This window comes from Peromyscus maniculatus, chromosome 1 (assembly GCF_049852395.1).
Source record: "Peromyscus maniculatus bairdii isolate BWxNUB_F1_BW_parent chromosome 1, HU_Pman_BW_mat_3.1, whole genome shotgun sequence".
Classification (NCBI taxonomy): Eukaryota; Metazoa; Chordata; class Mammalia; order Rodentia; family Cricetidae; genus Peromyscus; species Peromyscus maniculatus.
The window spans coordinates 3,386,029-3,406,375 of record NC_134852.1 but is presented as its reverse complement, the minus strand read 5'-3'; the positions used below and the strand labels follow the sequence as shown (position 1 = coordinate 3,406,375).

Genomic DNA, 20,347 nt, shown 5'->3' with positions numbered 1-20,347 from the left:
ATGCTAATCTGAGTATTCCATTGTTGCAACAGGTCTCGACTCCACAGGTTCATAGCTATGGTAGCCACATATGGTTTTTATTTTCCTCTCTGTCCTTCTGGACCTATACATTTGAGATATCTTGCACTTTTGTTTCACTTGTGATAATGTTCCACTCCCTAACAGCTGAACTTTTACCTCCTAAAGAGGCCAAGTTGAATGCCAAAATTTTGGTTCAGTTATGATCACATCAGCACCTGTGTGTACCAGACCAGGCAACAAAACACCATTTATTTTTTCATTAATTTTGGTCTTTGTTCATTTATAGAAGTTTGCCAAAAAATTTTCTTCATGGTTTCTCCTGAATTTTCTGTTCTCTCTGTCTCAGTTGTTCCATACCCCGAGCAGGCTGGTTTATTCCAATAGGCATTGGGTTATTTAATTGCTCTGAGTAGGAATTTCCTCTATGACTGCAGGAAAGTTCTGAGCTGGATTTGCTGATGGGGTCTGCCTTAGGCCCCTCTGGGAGTTACCCAAAGCCTGAGGCAAAGTATTACCTTGCCTGTTCCTTGTTGATCTACATTCCTTGGTCCAGTGTTTTCCCTTACCACACCTTCTGCATAATCCAGAAGGAAGGGGAATGCTGTTGTCATTGTTACTTGAAGGAACATTGTTTCTATGAATGCCTTGTTTATAGTCCCTTTTCAAATGTCCTTACTTTCCAAATCCAAAAGTTCTGACATTCCTCAAACCTCTTGAAATTGCTTCTCCTATCTACATATCATCATTGTCATGAGCCTCCACATTAAACATATCCCTAATCCAATCTTCCAGGGGTGCAGACCTTGCCTTTAACAGCCTAATTATTCTCTTGCATGCTGCATTCGAGTTCTCAAAAGCCAAAAGTTTTATTATTATCTAGCTAGCTTCTGAATTCGAGACCATTCTCTTTTCTGCTGAAATTAGTCTTTGTAAGAAATCCATGAAGGATTCTTTTGGGCCCTGTATAACCATTTTAAATGACTCAGTTTTCTTTCTTGGTTCCTCAATTCTGTTCCATGCATTCAAGGCTGCCATTCAACATAGAATTAGGGTTTGGATATCATATAAACATTTTGTTTGTATTGCTTCATTTTGGCTTTTTTCAACAAGCTGATCCTGAGAGATTTGATTACCTTTAGCCCTCCATTGATTTTCTATGTTTTTATCTACCTCTTTGAACCACATTTGCCACTGCAGCTGTGCCCCAGGTTCCAGAACAGCATTTATCAACTCTCTCCAGTCCTGTGGTATAATCTTATTTTAAGTTGACTGGGAGTTTAACATTTGCTTTACAAATGGGGAATGCATGCCATAAGATAGTACTGCCTCCTTAAGCCTTTGTAAATCTAACATTTCAATTGGAGACCAAATATTTTGTGTATTCACTTGACCAGGTAGCCCCTATATGATTACCGGATAAATTAAGGGTGATTGTGTGAAAACAGGCTTTCTTTCTGTAACCTTATAATCCAATCCTGAAACAATTTCACTGTTAATTTCTTCTGTCTGAATCTGAATTTCTCTATAATTCATTTTAACAGGATTTTCTAAAGCTTTTATCCTGGCACTTAAGTTGACTATTTTTTTATACTAAAGTAAGAATAAGTAAAGTATTAATATGCATAATCCCATCAGCATTAATCTTCTCATATAGTTGTTCTATTTTCAGACTGCCTAAAATGTTTTCAAACAAAGTCCAGTTTTCTTCCAATATACACATAAAACCCATATTTTTTAATTTGGAAAAAAAATCACTTTTAAATAGTTTTTCCCTAAAACTATCTGATATCTTAATTGAATTATCAAGTATGCATAGAACAGTACAAATCCGAGGGAATTTCATACTAGCTACCTAGCATCTGAGGTGTGAATCCAGAGGGAGAGAGAGAGAGAGAGAGAGAGAGAGAGAGAGAGAGAGAGAGAGAAATGAATCAAGCAAAAAAGTATAGCCTATACTTCCTTCCTGGCCACTGGCCAACCAGTGTTTTATTTATTGACCAATCAGAGCATTTGACATACAGACTATCCCACGGCAGTATAGGACAAATAAAATATCACCATGGCTGGATCAGGAAGTCCAACAGGAGAAAGGAGTCCCAAAAGCAGGCATCAGAGTCAGAGACATCCTCCTGCTGTGTAATGAAGACCAATTTACACAACTGTAACAAACAGGCAGAGAGTCTAGGTCAATCCTATGTAGGGTCCCTGGTTGTCCTTTCAGTCTCTGTGAACCCCTCTGAGCCCAGGTTAGTTGATTCTGTGGGTTTTCTTGTGGTGTTCTTGACACCACTGGGTCTTACAATCCTTCCTCTTCCTCTTCTGCAGTATTCCCCATGCTCTGCTCAGTGTTTGGTTGTTACCGTTTGTCCCACCTACAAGGTATGTTGGGGTACAGATGGTGCAGGAATTGTGCAAGTGACCAATAAATGTCTGGCACAGCTGGAGACCCATTCCATGAGAGGAAATCCCCCATGAGGACCAGGACTAAGAATCAGGATATCCCAGAGACCTGGGATAGAACCAAACATGAATGGGAAAAAAGCCAGTGAAATGATTTCTAATGATATTTCTCTATACTCATAAACTGATATCTAAACCTATTGTCATAAGAGACACTTCACATAGCAACTTATGGAAAGAGATGTCTATTTGGCTTTAGATGTTTATTTTAATTTTTATTTTTATGATTTTTTCTTTTTTTTCTTTACAGAACCAAGAACCAAATCCAAGGCCTTGCACTTTGCTAGGCAAGTGCTCTACTAATAAGCTGAATCCCTAAACCCCCTTGCGATGTTCTCTTTGCATTTTTCTCCTCTTTTTGGTTTTGTTTTTAAAGAATAATAGAGAAAAAAATATAAAGTAGGTAGGTAGTTGAGGAGGACCTAGGAGAAACTGTGAGAAGAGAAAAACATTATCAAAATACCCTCTGGGAAAAAATTCAATTTAAGAGTAGGCTATCCCCCCATATATAAAATGGAGAAGACATAGCCTACTCAAGAAATGCTAGTGGAGAATTTGCCAACCAGAAGTTGAAAAGAAGTATTTTCCAACCATTGTCTTGTTCCAAAATCAAGTCCAAATGGACCAAAATTTTTAGTGTAAGTCCAGATAGCATGAATCTGATAAAGAAAACATCTAAATATATAGAATAACTCAGGAAATAAAACCATATTTTAACAAGTGTGATTGTGTAAAACTATTTTTTTTGCATTAAAAATGTTATTAGCATGTTAAGAAGCAGCCCACATAGATGGAAAAATATCTACTGGCTATACTATACTGAATAATATCTAGAATATAGAAAGTAGTAATATAATGGGGCTGTAGACACAAGTCAAAAGTTAAGAGCACTTGCTGATCTTTCAAAGGATCTGAGTTCAGTTTCAACCACCCATGTTGGCAGGCACCTCAAAACCACTTAAAATTCCAGCTCTGCAGGATCCAGCTTCCTCTTCTGGCCCCCATGAGAACTGCATTCTCAAGCTTCCTACAGATACACACACACACACATATCATTTATCAAATGTGCATCCAGTACTCAAATTGCCATGATGAAATTCTCTGTCAAAGTGGATAAGAACACATTTCTCATTTTTGTGACATCCACTCTCATCAACTTTTTGGGTTTTTTCAACCTCTCAAGCATCTTCTGTTTTTCCAACCTTACAACACAGGGGAATTTGTCAAGCTATATCTGAAAATGCCATCGAATGCATGATAATCCTTGTACTAACTACAAAGCTTTCATTTATAGAGCCTTATCCGTACTAAATCCTGTGCCCTTATTTTCAGACTAGCACCTGAAAACTACCAGTTCACTCTGCCTTTGGCTTTTGCAGTGGAAGAAATCAACAGGAATCTATATCTTCTACCAAATATGTCTCTCACATTTTACATCATCACTGACACAGATCATGATAAACAAGCATTTCAAAATTTTGTAGAATGGCGTAGATTTCCCCTTAACTACATCTGTAAAGAAAAGAGGCCATGCTGTGTATTGATTACTGGACCAATGTTAGCACCATCCTTGAGCCTGGCACATTTTTCTCAGTTCTGCAAATATCCACAGGTGAGGTTGTTTGGGTGGGAAAGTATGGAATCTTTCTCATTGTTTGGCTAAGCCTGATGCTGAGGAGAGTATAAGGGGGGAGACTGGCTTCAAATTTATGTAAATCAAGTTCAATTATTCATGCACTCAATGGGACATTCCCAATTCATTGTTTGGGATATGGATGAGAAGAAGAATTAGCAGTCAAGGGGATATTCCTTGAGCAAACTGTAGAAAGTGACTTTTTTCATGTTTCTAACAGTGTAGTATAACTGTAGTAATAGGGAAAAATTGCCCTTCCGGTCATTTAAACTGGTGCTTCACACACATCAGAGCTCTCATTGAGATTTCTGACATTGCTCTTCCTCATGCTGCTCCCTGTGTTATGTCCTTCAGCTCACCTATGGACCTTTCCATCCTATCCTGAGTGATCGTGAACAGTTTCCCAATCTGTATCAGATGGCCCCCAAGGACACAGCTCTGGCCCTGGCCATGGTCTCTTTGGTGCTTCACTTCAACTGGAACTGGGTTGGGCTGGCCATCTCAGATGATGACCAGGGTCTCCAATTTCTCTCAGATCTGAGAGGAGAGATTGAAGTCCAAAGAGTCTGCTTAGCCTTTGTGATCGTGATCCCAGTCAACATGGAGTTATACATGTCAAGAGCTGAAGTGTATAACAACCAAATTGAGACATCATCCACAAATGTTGTTATCATTTATGGTGACACAGGCAGTACTCTAGCTGTGTGCTTTAGAATGTGGGTATCACAGGGTATACAGAGAATATGGGTCACCACCTCACAGTGGGATGTCACTACAAGTAAGATAGACTTCACCCTTGACTCATTCCATGGGACTCTTGCTTTTGAACACCACCATGCTAAGATTTCTGGTTTCAAAAATTTTGTTCAGACACTGAACCCGTCCAAATACACAGACATGTTCCTGGCAGGACTGGGGTGGATGTACTTTAGCTGTGAAGCCTCAACTTCTAACTGTAAGACACTGGAGGACTGCTTATTGAACGTCTCACATGAACGCTTAATGCTACAGAGTTTTGACATGGCCTTTAGTGATGATGCTTATGATATATACAATGCTGTGTATGCTATGGCCCATGCACTCCATGAAATGGTTCTTCAACAAGTAGAAAAACAGCAAATCAACACTCTGAGTGAACTGGATTCTGACTGCTCACAGGTACTGTATCTTCCAATGGATGGTACTTGGTGTCATCAATGTTATAATCCTTAAAGGGTCTCTCACATGCTGAAACCAATATTTGTCATCTATGTGGTATTTGCCATAAGGAATGGTGTGTATAAGTGTACTCACCTGATTCTAATACGAAGGTAGGCTCTGGGGACCTTATCCCTCATGATTCTCTGAGAGCTATATTATAGGAAATAGTGCTGATTCAGTTCAATACCTACTTGTGTACCTGTGTGTGTGAGTATACTTGCGTGTGATTTCTGTATGTCTTTGTGTTTGTGTCTTTGTGAGTGTCTCAGTGCATTTCTGTGACTTTGTATGCATGTGTATAGATGTGCTGCTTTGCATGTATGAATATTTCTCTCCTGTGTTTGTTCGTGGCTGTGTTTATGAGCATATATTTGTTGTGTGTGTCTCTTTGTGAATTTTTTTTAATCAATGTGTCTCTCTGTGTGTGTTTTTTATCTTTATGTGCCTATGTGTTTCTGTGTCTGTGTCAGTACTTGATTGCTTAGGTCTGTCTGTACATGTGTGTTACTGTATATGTGTGTGAATGAGTGTGTCTCTATTATATGTGTGCCTCTGCATGGGTGTATGTGTGGAAGTTTGTGTGTGTGTGTGTGTGTGTGTGTGTGTGTGTGTGTGTGTGTGTATGGTGCATATTTATATTTGGTGTTTGTGTGTATTTCTGTGTCTGTATTTGAGGGTTTTCTCTGAGAGACCTAAAATTCTGGGAACACAATGACTTTATTTATTCACATGCTTTCATTGAGTTTCTCCCTTGGGCACCTTCAATAAATTTGCCTTAGGATGAAATAAGAACATATTTTCAGACCTAAAATATGGTAATATAGACTGAAGAGTGTTGTCTATCTTTCAGCTTCCCCCATTTTTGAAGAATATGCACTTTGTTAATCCTGCTGGAGATGTAATAAATATGAATCAGAAAGAAAAACTGCAAGCCGAGTATGGCATTTACCACATTTCTAATTTCCACCATGGTGTTGGATTTAAGGTGAAAATAGGAGAGTTTAAGCAATATTTTCCACATGGTCAACAGCTCCATTTATATGAAGATATGATAGAGTGGGCCACAAGAACTAGACAGGTGGGTCTGACCAAAATGTACTGTTGCACACCTCACAGTTATAACCAGTGTCAAGTGGGGCCATTTGCGTTTCCATGTGACTTACCGAAATTAGATGGATGGTCATGTAAAGACTCAATTTTAAGCTTCTAGTTGGTGTTTCTAGTTTTTTAAAATATGATTTTTTAAATAAATTTTTTTTAAAATATAAGACACACATATTATATATTTTATCATATCAGAAATTCTCTGATTTATAAACAAATATAAAACTAGATGACCAATGTTTGATATCATTCCCAGTAAAGTTATCAATATTCTCTCGGTACCATTCTGATTGCTGCCCATTGCCTTTCTTCTCTTATACTGAATCTCTAATCTGCATGCTGAAAATACTGAAGCTAAGTGTAAGAAAAGATTTTGAACTAGGAACAGTTATGCAAATCATTAATTTATATTCTATAATTTTATTCAAGCACTGTGACCAGGATGTCCTAAATTCCCCACTTCTCTAACAATATATCACATTTTCATGGTCCACCTTAGATCTTTTACTAATTATAACTTTTTTTAGACTATTTTTTTTGTGTGTAGATATTTTGCCTGTATATATCTGTGTTCCATTTGAGTATGAGGTATCTAAATACGCCCAGAGAGGAATTAAGATAACGAGGAACTGTATACAATTTGACCCTAAGTGTAGGAGTGGAGGATTGAACAGCAAGTGTGATAGATTGCTGAGCCACCTCTACTGTCCTGTATCATAAATTCTAAAGGAACCCCTCAATAGAAGATAATTTATTTGCACCTTAATTCTTGCATAACTCATTCAAACAAACAAATGAACAAACAAAAAAGATTTGTATTGTTTCCTTATCAGTTTGGACAGGCACTCATAGTCATAATAATTTGGCTTTGAGAAAATTTGTAAATAAAATATCCCATTATGTGTCCCCAGATATATATATAGGTATTGATTCTGATGTGTCTGGTTTTATAATATCTGAACTACATCGCCTACTACAATGTTGTTTGTTGAGTTTGAAAGGGGTTTATGTCCAGGAAGTGTGCAAAGTTAATCTGAAATGATATCTCAAGTTGCTCAGATAGAGTTAAATCAAGAGTTAATTTTCTATTTTTACAGTGATGAGAAACTTATGCTCAAAGAAGAGAGCAAATGGGTTGAAGTTTTAGCTACTGGCCTGTTCCCCTAGATCAGAGGACAGCAATGAAATCAGAAGTCTGCTTCTATCAGGCCTAACTTGAACATTATAAAAACATCAACCAAAAGGATAGGGAGGTCTAGAAACAACTCAATATATACCGTATTCTAGATATGCAAATCTTAAGCAGAAATGGCACTTGCAAACAGTGAGGCAGCAGGAGAATCATAGGCTCACATGACAGTGAACTCAGTGACATACTAAACAAAGACTTCAAATAATAATTGTAAGAATGTTGCAGAAATCAAAGAGCATACAAATAACCTCTAAGGACAAACCAATTAGACCACGAACACTTGCAAATAATAAGAAACTGAGTGAAGATGTGACAAAAATTCAATAAAGGCACAATAAAAATGAAGAATTCATAATAACTTTCTGAAAATGAAAGACACAACAATTCAAATAACAGACTGTCTAAAACTTCTTACTAAGAGAATGTCTCAAGTAGAAGACAGACTATTGGGACTTGAAACAAGACAGATCAATTTTAATTTAAACTCTGACAAAGATAAAACAATAAGGAAGGATGAAGAAACCACAAGAGACTTCAGGGACATCAGTAAAAGACCAAAATAAGAAAGCACAGGCACAAGAGGAGGACAACATGTTACAGGCATCATAGGTATTTCTCATAAAATGACAGCCAAAATTTTACCAAATGCTGAGGAAATACGGACACCCAGATACAGCAGGCAGTCAGAAGGCCTAACAGGTTCAGAAAAGGATAGTTTGAATTTTTAATATCACTTAAAATCTCAATTATGCGAAATGAAGAGGAATTTTAGGTTACAAGAGAAAAGGTCAATTTCATTGAAAGTCCCCATCATAACCACAGTAGCTTTATTCATAGACAGTTTAAAAGGAGAGAGTATCAATTATGTTTTTAAAACAGAGACAAAATTTCCAAGTTCAACTACTATGCCCAGCAAAGCTATCCTTCATAATTTTAGGAAGATAGAAAAACTTGTAATGGTGACTACAAATTGCAGGAACATATAGTTACTGGAACATCACTAAGGAAGACAATTCCACAGTGTCTTTACCCTTCACACTCCTTCACACTGAATATTAAAATAAACAGTAGATGTCACAGGAATGTGTAGACTACACTAGATCACTAGACAGAAAAGCAAAGGTTTGAAATACATCAAAACTTACAAAAACATAAATTGACAATAATCACCAAATAGTTTTAATTAATAACTGAATTTGAAGAATCCCACTCTCTAATCAAAGGACACAGACAAGGAAATTTTTAAAAAAACAAAGAAACAAACAAACAATACTGTCTTGCTACTGCACTCATAAATAAGAGTAGAGTCTCTACAGTACAGGAAAAAGACCATTCCAGGTAAAGTGAATCAGAAAGAAGAAAATTGCACTCTAATAAATGAACATGGATGAAGAAATTCTCAAGTAAATAGTGGCAAACAGGTCTCAACCGCACATCAAAAAGATCAGTCCCTATACACAAGATCACTTTATTACAGGGATGTAAGGCTGGTTCAACATATGCAAATCCATCAAGTTTAATATGTCACATAAATATATGCTAGGATAAAAATTGTAGGCTCATTGAAAAAGATGGAGAAAAGCTCTTGAACAATGTCCAGCATCCCTTCAGAGAAAGCAAACAAAGAAACATTTAAAAAATCCCTTGAAAAATTAAAAGGACATTTCTTGACAAAATAACTTTGTATAAGACAAAACATGGACACCATTGTACTATATGGAAAGAAACTCGTAGCATTCCCACTAAATTCCGAAAAGGAACCAAGTATGGTGGTGCTTTCCAGAATTAATGAGCAAATAAAAAAATAGATCAATAAAAGGACCAGAGGCCAATTAGACAGAGACAACTTCTCAATTTAGTTTCTCTTTTTTTCTTGTATCTCTGCTTTGTTTCAAGTTGACAAAGCTAAGCTACACAATGGGTGGGTAGGGTGTTCAGTTCAGGTATTCCAGTGGTGACACAACATATACTCCTAGGTCTTCCCTGAACTTTTAGTAGTTCAGAAGCACTTCAACATTTCATTAATTTGTTCTCACATATTCATGTGTGGCCTTGTACAAAGTACTGAAAGAAATGTGTTCACTCAGGTTGTGTATAGAAAGAAAACTTGTTAACTTCTAAAAATGATGAGATGCTATAACTATTGAAGGAGTAGTCAAACTCCTGTCCCAGCATCTATCTGCTTTTCCTCAGATGCCCTCTGCTGTGTGCAGTGTTGATTGTCACCCTGGATTCAGAAAATTCCAACAAGAAGGAATAGCAGCCTGCTGTTTTGATTGCATTCCCTGCCCAGCAAATGAGATTTCCAATGAGACAGGTAAGTGTTGACTGCAGGGAGAAATCCTTCAGACTGATTGACTTCTGCTATCCATACTGCACTTTTGAAGGGGCCTGGAAGGTGGCTGCACTGCTCTGTGTTATTCACCAGAGAAGACTGCTGGGACATAGGTTCAAGCCAAATAAAGTCATCATTAGCTGGATGTCAACTACAGTTGATGCTCAGGAACCCAGTGTAGCACTGAGCCTTTCTCAGGGTGAGATTTGAAGCAAAAGAACCATGTTCTGGGTTGACATACTTTAGTTACGAAGAACAGTGAGCCAAAAGTAGATCCATAGATGCTAAATAGCAAAGTTAGTACATTTTGAGACTTCCCCAGAGCTATAAGAGCTATGATGGATTAGGCCTTTGCTTCAGTTTGGCAGGTGGTGCTGCTAGGTGGTGAGTTTTATAGTCTGAGTGGTACTTCTATCATGGAGTCTGTTGAGCTAGGGAGGCTCTGTGGACCTACTAAGTTCTGTGGACCTTTTAGAGCACAAATAAAATCTATTCTTTCCTAAGTTTGTTTTACAAGTATATGATCAATAATAATGTCCTTATAAATAACAACCTGTGCCTTCACATACACCTTTGAGTCAGTGTAAAATCATTGCTGGTACTATTTTGTAAAAGAAAGTGTTTTGAAAAATCAAACAGCCTTGTGAGGGAATTCTACACTATATCTGTCCGATCATTATATCCCTGCAAAGGTACATGTAGACTAGATTGTATTCACAAATATTTGTAAATTGTTGGTTATTCATTTTTCTCCTTGAGTGTATCTATGTGTTTCTGTGTGAGTTTATGAGCAGGAGATTGTGGAGGCCAAAATAGTGCATACAAGCCCCTTGAATTTGAGATATAGACAGGTATAAGCTTGCACATGGATGCTGAGTCCAAACCCTTGTTCTCTGCAGAGCTGTAAGCACTCTTAACTGTTCAGTCATCTCCTGCCACTGAAGTCATGAATTGAACACAATTTGTTCTTGCCACTGCCCACAAACATTGCTGACAAAGAAAGGTATTGAGTCATGTAGCAGGAATCTTAGAAGGTCTTATTAATAAAATCAACCCTGGAGCCAGATATGGTGGTGAATGCTGGAAGATCAGAGAAGCAGAACAAGCAACAGCTATCTCACCTTTCCAGTTCCTCAGCTTATCCTGTTTCCTCAGGCTGGAAGCCTCTTAGTCCTCGTCCAGAATTGGTCTCAGCTGAACTGGAGCTAAAAAAGAAAAACCTAAAAGCTTAACCAGCCAAATGCTTCTAGTTTCTGGTCTTCACGCCTTATATATCTTTGTGATTTCTGCCATCACTCTCTGGGATTAAAGGCTCACTTCTTGGCATTAAAGGCTAGTGTCACTATGCCTGGCTGTTTCCAATGTGGCCTTGAACTCACAGAGATCCAGAGGGATTTATACCACTGGAATGCTAGAATTAAAGGCGCGTGTTCCACCATTTTCTAGCCTTTGTATCTAGTGGCTGTTCCGTTCTCTGATCCCAGGTAAGTTTATTAGCGTCCACATTATTTTGGGGAACACAATACCACCACAGAGTCACCATATATTGGAATGGTAAATAAGTATTGTGTGGTGGTGGGCATGCTTTTTATACAGCATTATATGAATTGCTAGTACTTTGTCTTGTCATTTAGCTGACAAGTGTGTGGGGAAGACAGCATGATGATGTGAATTCAGGGTGGTAACATAAGGCTGCAATGGGAGCCTGCTAAGGAAACTTTGGAAGGATGCAAATGCTGTTACTTCCATGTGAGGCAGGTTCTCAGAGAGTTTTGAGACTGATGCCATTGTAGGTTATGGTGACTAAAGAGTAGTAACTGTGGGTAAAATTACTAGAAACAGCTAAACACGAGACAGCACTTGATTTCATATAAAAATGGGGAAAAGTGTGGACACTTGATGTAGAGAAAGACAGGTGTCCCTCTTAAGATTTCTGTACACAGTAGCAATGAATGTCACAATAATATAGATAAAATAGTTTTTTTTTTTGGTTTTTTGAGACAGGGTTTCTCTGTGTAGCTTTGCACCTTTCCTAGAACTCACTCTGTATCCCAGGCTGGCCTTGAACCCCCAGAGATCCCCTGCCTCTGTCTCCTGAGTGCTGGGATTAAAGGCATGGGCCACCATTACCAAGCTGATAAAATAGTTTTGTAGGGAAAAGAAACAGTCACAATTATTCCAATGATAGTTTTGCATACACAATCAATATAAGTCAACTGGCTATTGGTTTGGAGATGGCCAAATTCAAAGGAGAGTCAATTATTGTTTTTGACTTTTATTGCCAGTCATTGTGTATAATGCAAAGAACATTTAAAAAAGACATTTAGGGTGTTGGAGAGATATCTCAGTCGTTAAGAGCATGGGATGCTCTTCTAGAAGTCCTGTGTTCAATTTCCAGAAACCACCCAGTGGCTCACAACTATCTGTAATGAGATTCGGTGCCCTCTTCTTGTGTGCAGGCATACATGCAGGCTGAGCACTGTATACATAATAAATAACTAATTTTTTTAAAAAAGACAATTTAGGGTCAATGAAAAGAATTAGCATGTAAATCTCTTGCCACAAGTTTGATGACCTGAATTCATCAAAAGAAGTCTATTGGAATGAGATAGAGCCAATTCCTACAAATGGCTTCTTGACAACTTGTGCTTTACACACACACACACACACACACACACACACACACACACACACACGTTTAAAAAACAGATTGTAATAAAATTAATTAAAGATAATAACTATAAAGGGCATTTATAATAATAAATACCAACAAAAAATAAAAAATCTTTATGTTTATGAATATTTGAATTAGGCATATGTAGAGGGTAGTAAGTCCATACAGGGCCAAGTCCATGTGACATCTTCCTGAGGCATCTGATGCCCTTTGTACCAGAGTTACAGGTAGTAATATGGCACCTCACATATTCTTGGAACTGTACTTAGGCCTCCTGTAAGAGCAGACCATGTTCTTAACAGCTGAGCCATCCTTCCAGCCCCTTAAAGAACAACAAACCAAAAATGCAATCATAGCTGTCCATAAATGCTGGTTGGTTTTATTCATGGAATGACTTAAAATCCTGGAAGCACATCATTGCTCTCACTTATTATCCACAATTTAGCACAATTACAATCATATTTCACTTACTTGCTGTGGTAGAAATTACAACTTATGAATGGGGTATTATTGCTCAGTTCAAATATTCTGTATTACCACTCTCACTTGGGAGTTCTCATGTTGCCTTGTTCATGCTGTTTTACCAATAACTCCTTCACCATTGAGTACATTAGCAGAACCCAGGTCTTTTGGAGCCCACAGAGGTTTCCTAGTGATATCTGAGCTTGCTTTACCAGCATGGCTTCCTAAGAGGATGATTGGACCTCAGGCCTGGCTACTGGCTGTTTCGTAGGGTCTACCTTTAGTTGTATCTAGTAAGAAAGAGGTCTTTTGCCTCCTCCCTTGGCATTGATATAAAAAGCCCTTTGGAATAAAGTTCTGAGCTAGTGGATTAGGATCTAGGCCCCTCTGAGGCTATCCTGTGTTTCTCTCTCTCTCTCTTCCCTCTATAATTCTATCTAAATCTCTCATCCCTCACTCCCCAAAAACACCCAGGGGGAAAATGTGGGTGTGGGTCCTGACACAGGTCTCATATAGAAGGAAATTAAGGAAGTAAGCAAGTGTCCTGTGCTTACTAAGGTGGTGGTATAAGATACAAGACTTCTCGGTGCTATGTATGTATTGAGTTTTCTACCTTAAGAGTAAGATTAATTCATTTTATGAACTATTTGCTATCCCTATTCCCTGATGAGGACACAACTAAGGGCATCATATTTAAATAATTTTTCTTGAGAATTTCATACATTATAAAACCACCCTCTCTAGTAAATGGAATAGAACAGCTCTGAACTATAGCTTACTTTTCCTGGTTTGGTCTGACAGAATGATTGAATGCATTTGTACAAAAATCAGAGCCTTAAAAACAAGGATTTGGTGAGATTTTAAAATGGTGTTCCACTTTGGCAAAACAGTTTGGTGGTTGGTCAAAATGCAAAACATTGTTACTCTGTTACTCAACAATTCTACCCTTAGGAATATATCCTCAAACTACTGAAAATGAGCACCTGTGCAACATGTACATGAAGGTTTACAGCAGTGTGTTGCTAATAGTAAAAAAGTTAAAACAACTCAAATAGCTATCACATACTGGAGAGAAATAAAATGTGGCTTATCCATACAATAGAATATTATTAATACATAAAAATGAATGAGAAACTGACAGATTAAATGACTTTGGTGAACCTTCATAATTTCATTTGTAGATCTTTCCATTTTTAATTTATAAATACATTTGGGGTTATAAATTATAAATGTACTGTCTCCTGTAAACATTGTATACTTCTATTTGATGATTTCTGTGTCAAACATTATATGGAAATGTTTCCAAGTATTTTCTGTATTAACTGTGAATGAATAGAACAAAATAAATTGCCTGTGATGGAAAAAAAAAACACCCTCTCTCCTCATTCTATTTTCCACACATCACATTCAACAAAACTCTCAAACTCATGAGCTCTTTTTCATTTACTATTTTCAAACACTATTTTTCATTTACTGCTTTCACATATATATGCACTTGCACACACACACACACACACACACACACACACACACACACACATGATTCTATTTGCTATTGCTCGACTACTCGTGTGTTTGGTGATGATTATTTGGGAATAAAAAAAAACCTATGAAAGTTTTAATCCTGGATAAGACCAAGTCTCCATCTCTCATAAGGGCATCACTTCTAATCCAGACAGAAAGATTCATATTATAGTATATCAATAGGATCTGTGTTTGTCCTTGAAGAAGATAGGCATTATGATACGGATGCAATGCTCTTCAGAAACATCTCAATTACACCTTTATCAATAAAGTATGTGGATGTTTTAAAGATTTCAAAATACAGAATACACTGGTGTGGCCTGTCCATAAAGAATGCTGAAGTTGCACTAACAATACTTTTGCTTTCTGCATCAGATATGGATCAGTGTATGAAGTGTCCAGAGGACCAGTATGCCAATGCAGAGCAGAACCACTGCCTGTACAAAGATGTGACCTTTCTGGCCTTTGATGACCCCTTGGGGATGACTCTGTCCTGTATGGCCTTGGGTTTGTCTGCATTCACCGTTCTGGTTCTTGGGATCTTTGTGAAGCACCAAGACACTCCCATTGTGAAGGCCAATAACCTCACTCTCAGCTACATCCTGCTCATCTCCCTCATCTTCTGCTTCCTCTGCTCCTTGCTCTTCATTGGCCATCCCAACTCAGCTACCTGTATCCTGCAGCAAATAACATATGGAGTTTCATTCACTGTGGCTGTTTCCACTGTGTTGGCCAAGACAATTACTGTGGTTTTGGCTTTCAAAGTCACAACTCCTGGAAGAAGGATAAAGTGGCTCCTTGTATCAGGGGCACCAACCTACATCATTCCCATCTGCATCATCATCCAAATTCTTCTCTGTGCATTCTGGCTGGGTGTGTCTCCTCCCTTGCTTGAAATTGATGCACACTCTGAGCATGGCCACATCATCATTGTGTGCAACAAGGGCTCAGTAACTGCTTTCTATTCTGTCTTAGGATACCTTGGCTCTCTGGCCCTGGGGAGCTTCACTGTGGCTTTCTTGGCCAGGAATCTCCCTGACACATTCAATGAAGCCAAATTCTTGACATTCAGCATGCTGTTGTTCTGCACTGTCTGGGTCACTTTTCTCCCTGTCTATCACAGCACCAAGGGCAAGGTCATGGTGGCTGTGGAGGTCTTCTCCATCTTAGCCTCCAGTGCTGGCTTGCTGGGATGCATCTTTGTCCCCAAGTGCTACATCATTTTGATAAGACCAGAGAGAAATTCTCTTCAAAAGTTAAGGGAAAAAACATTTTCCCGGACTCACATTTCATAAATTTTAACTGACAAATGTAATGTTGGTACAGAACCAACTATTAGGATACAATGCAAGATTATTCATTAGCTAATGACCCTCACTGTTTCTTCTAATGGTGTTGTTTATCAGTGTCATGTATGCTACTTTTATCTATATTGTCTCCTATAACTTTCTACTCAGCCACCAATTTCTACAGGACTTTGCTTTTGGACATTAGTGATGAGTGGAAGTGTTCTTTTTGTCTCTAAAATGTAATAAGATTTGAAATTAACTCAGAGGTTTCTTTTTGATAACAGTGAATGTAAGACTTTGACAGCAATTGATAATTGCAGAAATTTTAGGAAGTTTGTGACCTCATGTTTGCAGATGAAGGCAACAAAATGCTACCCCTTGTAGTCAGAAAGAATACAGAATCCTGATGCATCTTTGGATTTAATGAAGTAGAACTTAGGAGTGACATGGATGTTTCAATAAACAGATATTGCAGAATATTGCAGAAGCTGGAGAGATGTCTCAGCAGACTAAATCATGTACCGCTCTTGTAAAGTGGCAGAGTTCAATACACAGACATCATAAAATGTAGTTTACACCCCGCCCCCCTGGGTCAACATCCTCTTTGGACCTCCAAGGACTGTTATGCAGACACACACACACACACACACACACACACACACACACACCCCAGAATCCAAACCTTTTCTGTTTGTCACTAGAAAAAAAAGAGATTTCTGTGGGATAATAATAAAATGAAACATACTAAGAAAAAACAAGACAATAACACATTAGACTGAACAAAACAAACAAAAGGAAGGAAAGGAGTGCAAGAAATATCAGATAAATCAGAGACCCACTTGGTTGCACATTTTCAGTCCCATAAAAACTGTAAAGTGGTAGCCATTATACATAGTCAAAGAGACTAATAGAGTAAAATGAGAGAAGAAAAAAAATAAGAAGTGAAATCAAAACAAAATGAAACAAAACAAAAAAGATTAAAACAACAAAGAAATAAAGAAACAAAAAAGGAAAACACCCTGACATGATATTGTGAGACAAGAAACATCCAAAGATGTCACTAAGTTTATTTTCTTTTGGTCATCTACTGTTACACATGCATTCTACCTTGCCTCCTGAGGGCTGGGATTAAAGGTGAGCACTACCACCACTGAGGGCTCTTTTTAATCACCACTAATTTCTCAACTCAGCTAACCTGCATCCAGTATCTCAGTAAAACAAAGGTTTCACTTTAGCAGATGTCCCAGCTCAAAGTGGGTGGTGACATCCCCAGGCTGGTGGTCCTGAGTTCTATAAGAAAGCAGGCCGAGCAAGGAAGTAAGCAGCACCTCTCCATGGCCTCTGCCTCAGTTCCTGTTTGATTTTGATCCTGGCTTCCTGAAATGATGGACTCAAATGTGAAAGTGTATGCAAAATAAGCCTTTTCCTTTACAAATTGGTTTTTGGCCATGTTGTTTTATTGTAGCTATAGAAACTCTAACTAAGACAATGTGGTACCAGGAGTGGGGTCTTGCTTTTACAGACGTGACCATGTTGTTTTGTAGGAGGACTATGGAGGGACTTTGAAACATTGTGTAAGAAAATCCTTTGAGTGTTTACCTAATGGGAGCTGTTCTGTAGTAGCTTGGAATATAAGAATGTTGAGTGCAATGCAGAAGATGGGAGCATGGCTTGTGAAGTTTCAGAGGGAAGTTTAAAGTCTCTATTGGAGGCATTTGTTATTTTGAATTAAGATTCTGTGGTCTTGATTCCTGGGGCTGAATAACCAGCTATGATTAACAAAATATCTGAACTGCTAAAGGGAAACCTTTGTTTTACTGAGATACTGGATGCTGGTTGGCTGGAATTGAGAAATTAGTGGTGATTAATAAGAGCCCTTGGTGGTGGTAGTACTCGCCTTTAATCCCAGCACAGAGGAGGCAGAGCCAGGCAGATTTCTGTGAGTTCAAGGCCAGCCTAGGCTATAGAGTGAGTTCCAGGACAGGTACTAAAACTACAATGAGAAACCATGTCTCAAAAAAAAGCCCAGCATTGCTGAGTTGAAATGTTCTGAGAAGTGGTTCCTGATGTCACACGGATGCTGTGTCCCAGAGGCAGTTGTATTTCATGCTGGCAGTCAAATTTGATGGTGTGAGAGTCACCCAGGTGGTACTGGTTTTGAAGGCATGATTTGGCCATGGATTCCAGCTGAGACTTGGCACTGTGAGAAGCCAGGAGATGCCATTGGTGATGGTGGAAGCACACTAGCAGTTGAAGGTCCAAAATTAAAGGAGTCACACAGAGAATTTGAGACTTGGAACCATGAAGAGAGTCCATGAGAAGCATTGATGAAAGTGCAGCCACTTTGCAGCAGAAGACCCATCATTGTGGTTGATGTCAGTACAGTGGCGTGACTGACAAGAACAGCAGCAGCTAGAGAATGGAGCCATCCTGAGCCTGGAAGGCAATCTGTGTGTGCTGCAGACGATGGAGCTGAAGAAGTGCCCTAAGCCCTTTGGAGAAGCCCAGAAGTTAGTAAGTGGATTCAGACATTGGAAATCGAACTATGACATAGTTGGAGAGTGGATTTTATTTGTCAGAGAGAGACTTTGTTTTGTGCCTTTCATTCTAGAAGTAAGGAATTATTTAACCTAATTTTTATTTTTTTAAGAGCCCACACTTGGGAGATTTCAAACTTTTAAAAACATTTTTAGGTTTTAAAGATCTGGATATGATAAAGGGATTGATTTTTCTGTGGGTATTTTTTGAGACAGGGTTTCTCTGTGTAGTACTGGCTGGCCTGGGGACTAACTCTGTAGATCTGACTGGTTTTGAAATCACAGACATCCACCTGTTTCTGTCTCCTGAGTGCTGGGGGTAAAGGTGTGTGCCACCACTGCCCAGAAGTACTGCATTTTTTAAAAAAAGATTTATTTATTATGTATAGTGTTCTGCATGCATGTATTTCTGAATGCCAGAATAAGGCTCCAGCTCTCATTATAGCTGGTAGTGAGCCAACATGCAATTGCTTTGAGTTGAACTCAGGTACTCTGGAAAATCTGCCAGTACTCTTAACCTCTGAGTGAAATTTTAGTGTGTTCCATTTTGGGACACTTAAAACTGTGGGGTATTTTGAAGTTATTTATGTTTTTAAAAATACTTGTTTATTTTTATTTTATGTGCATTGGTGTGTTGCCTGAATGTATATCTGTGTCAAGATTATGGATCCCATGGAAGAAAGTTACAGACAGTTGTGAGCTGCCATGTTGGTGCTTGGACTTGATCCTGGGTTTTCAGGAAGAATAACCAGTGCTGTTAAATGCTGAGCCATCTCTCCAGCACCTACTTAGAATTTAATCTGAGATCTCGGGGATGAATGGGAAAGGAAAGGTAACTTTGTGGTAATGTATTTGTGTGTCAAGATGATATGGGGTCAATTGTGCTGGATGGTTTCCTACCAACTTGACACATCTGAGTCACCACATCTGAAGTCATCTGAGAAGAAGGGACATCAATTAAAAGAATGCCTTGAGCACTTATGTCTATAGGGCCAGCTCTTCCATATGAACCAGGCATTACTGGGTGAGGGAAGGGGGGGAAGCAAGCTCATGCCTACCCATGCCATGACCATACAGATGTCCCATGGTTATAGGAACGGGAGAACTATCTCTGACCCCCAGCAGCTGCAACACTTGGGAGAGCAAACCCCATACTTCAGGAGAAAATCAGAATATAGCCAAACCTGTTAGTGTGGTTGTGAATGAGCCAGCTTAAAAATTTTGAGCATGGGAGTTCTGTCCCTGTTACACATCTGTCTTGAGGTGGTATCTTGGAGGAGAGTTGCCCTCTTCCCCCATGCCCATTAATATATGGGGCAAGTGATAGAGCTAGCTTTGTGGTCATAGCGTGGGAGAGGTATACCTGACCACCACCAGTGCAACACTTGGGAGGGCAGCCCCTGTACATCACCAGTGCAGCACAATCGATCCATACTTGTTAGTGCAGGGTGTGTGAGCCAGCCCCGAAGTTGTAAGCATGGGAGAGTTGTCCCCTTTTGACATCTGGTAGACCAATCCTACAGTTTCACAGGCCCAGACCTAAGGATATGACTTGACCTATGCCACTATCCACCCCATCTATGATGTGCTGGAGCTTGTGAAGAGACCTGGTCTGTATACCTAAAGTCTCAAGATTTCTAAAACACAGGGCAACAACAGGATATCCAGGAGGAGCCCTAGTGAGGGCCCAGCATCGATAAGATAGTAGAAACCAAAGGCCTCAAACCAGACTAATGACTCTTTGCAATGAACACTTGCAAGTAAAGATAAATGCACAAAGGGTTCATGGCATGAATCATTGTCTCACACTGCAGCTTCCATGATGAGAGTAAAAAAATTTCCCTTATTTTATTTTATTCCATTTTCCCTTTTTTCTCTTATACATTCTCTCTCTCTCTCTCTCTCTCTCTCTCTCT

The 20,347-nt window shown here is 38.8% G+C and overlaps 1 protein-coding gene across 1 annotated transcript in view; it reads left to right on the top strand.

The window, feature by feature from the left end:
- Positions 1 to 15,900, top strand: part of LOC102914331 (vomeronasal type-2 receptor 116-like) — a 28,371-nt gene extending 12,471 nt beyond the window's left edge. Inside the window, exons 2-7 of the mRNA XM_076570361.1 lie at positions 3,814 to 4,093; positions 4,469 to 5,272; positions 6,165 to 6,392; positions 9,804 to 9,927; positions 12,841 to 12,846; positions 14,981 to 15,900. Coding sequence (XP_076426476.1) covers positions 3,814 to 4,093; positions 4,469 to 5,272; positions 6,165 to 6,392; positions 9,804 to 9,927; positions 12,841 to 12,846; positions 14,981 to 15,900 — 2,362 coding nt within the window. The remainder of the gene's footprint in view (positions 1 to 3,813; positions 4,094 to 4,468; positions 5,273 to 6,164; positions 6,393 to 9,803; positions 9,928 to 12,840; positions 12,847 to 14,980) is intronic.
- Positions 15,901 to 20,347: the final 4,447 nt, after the last annotated feature.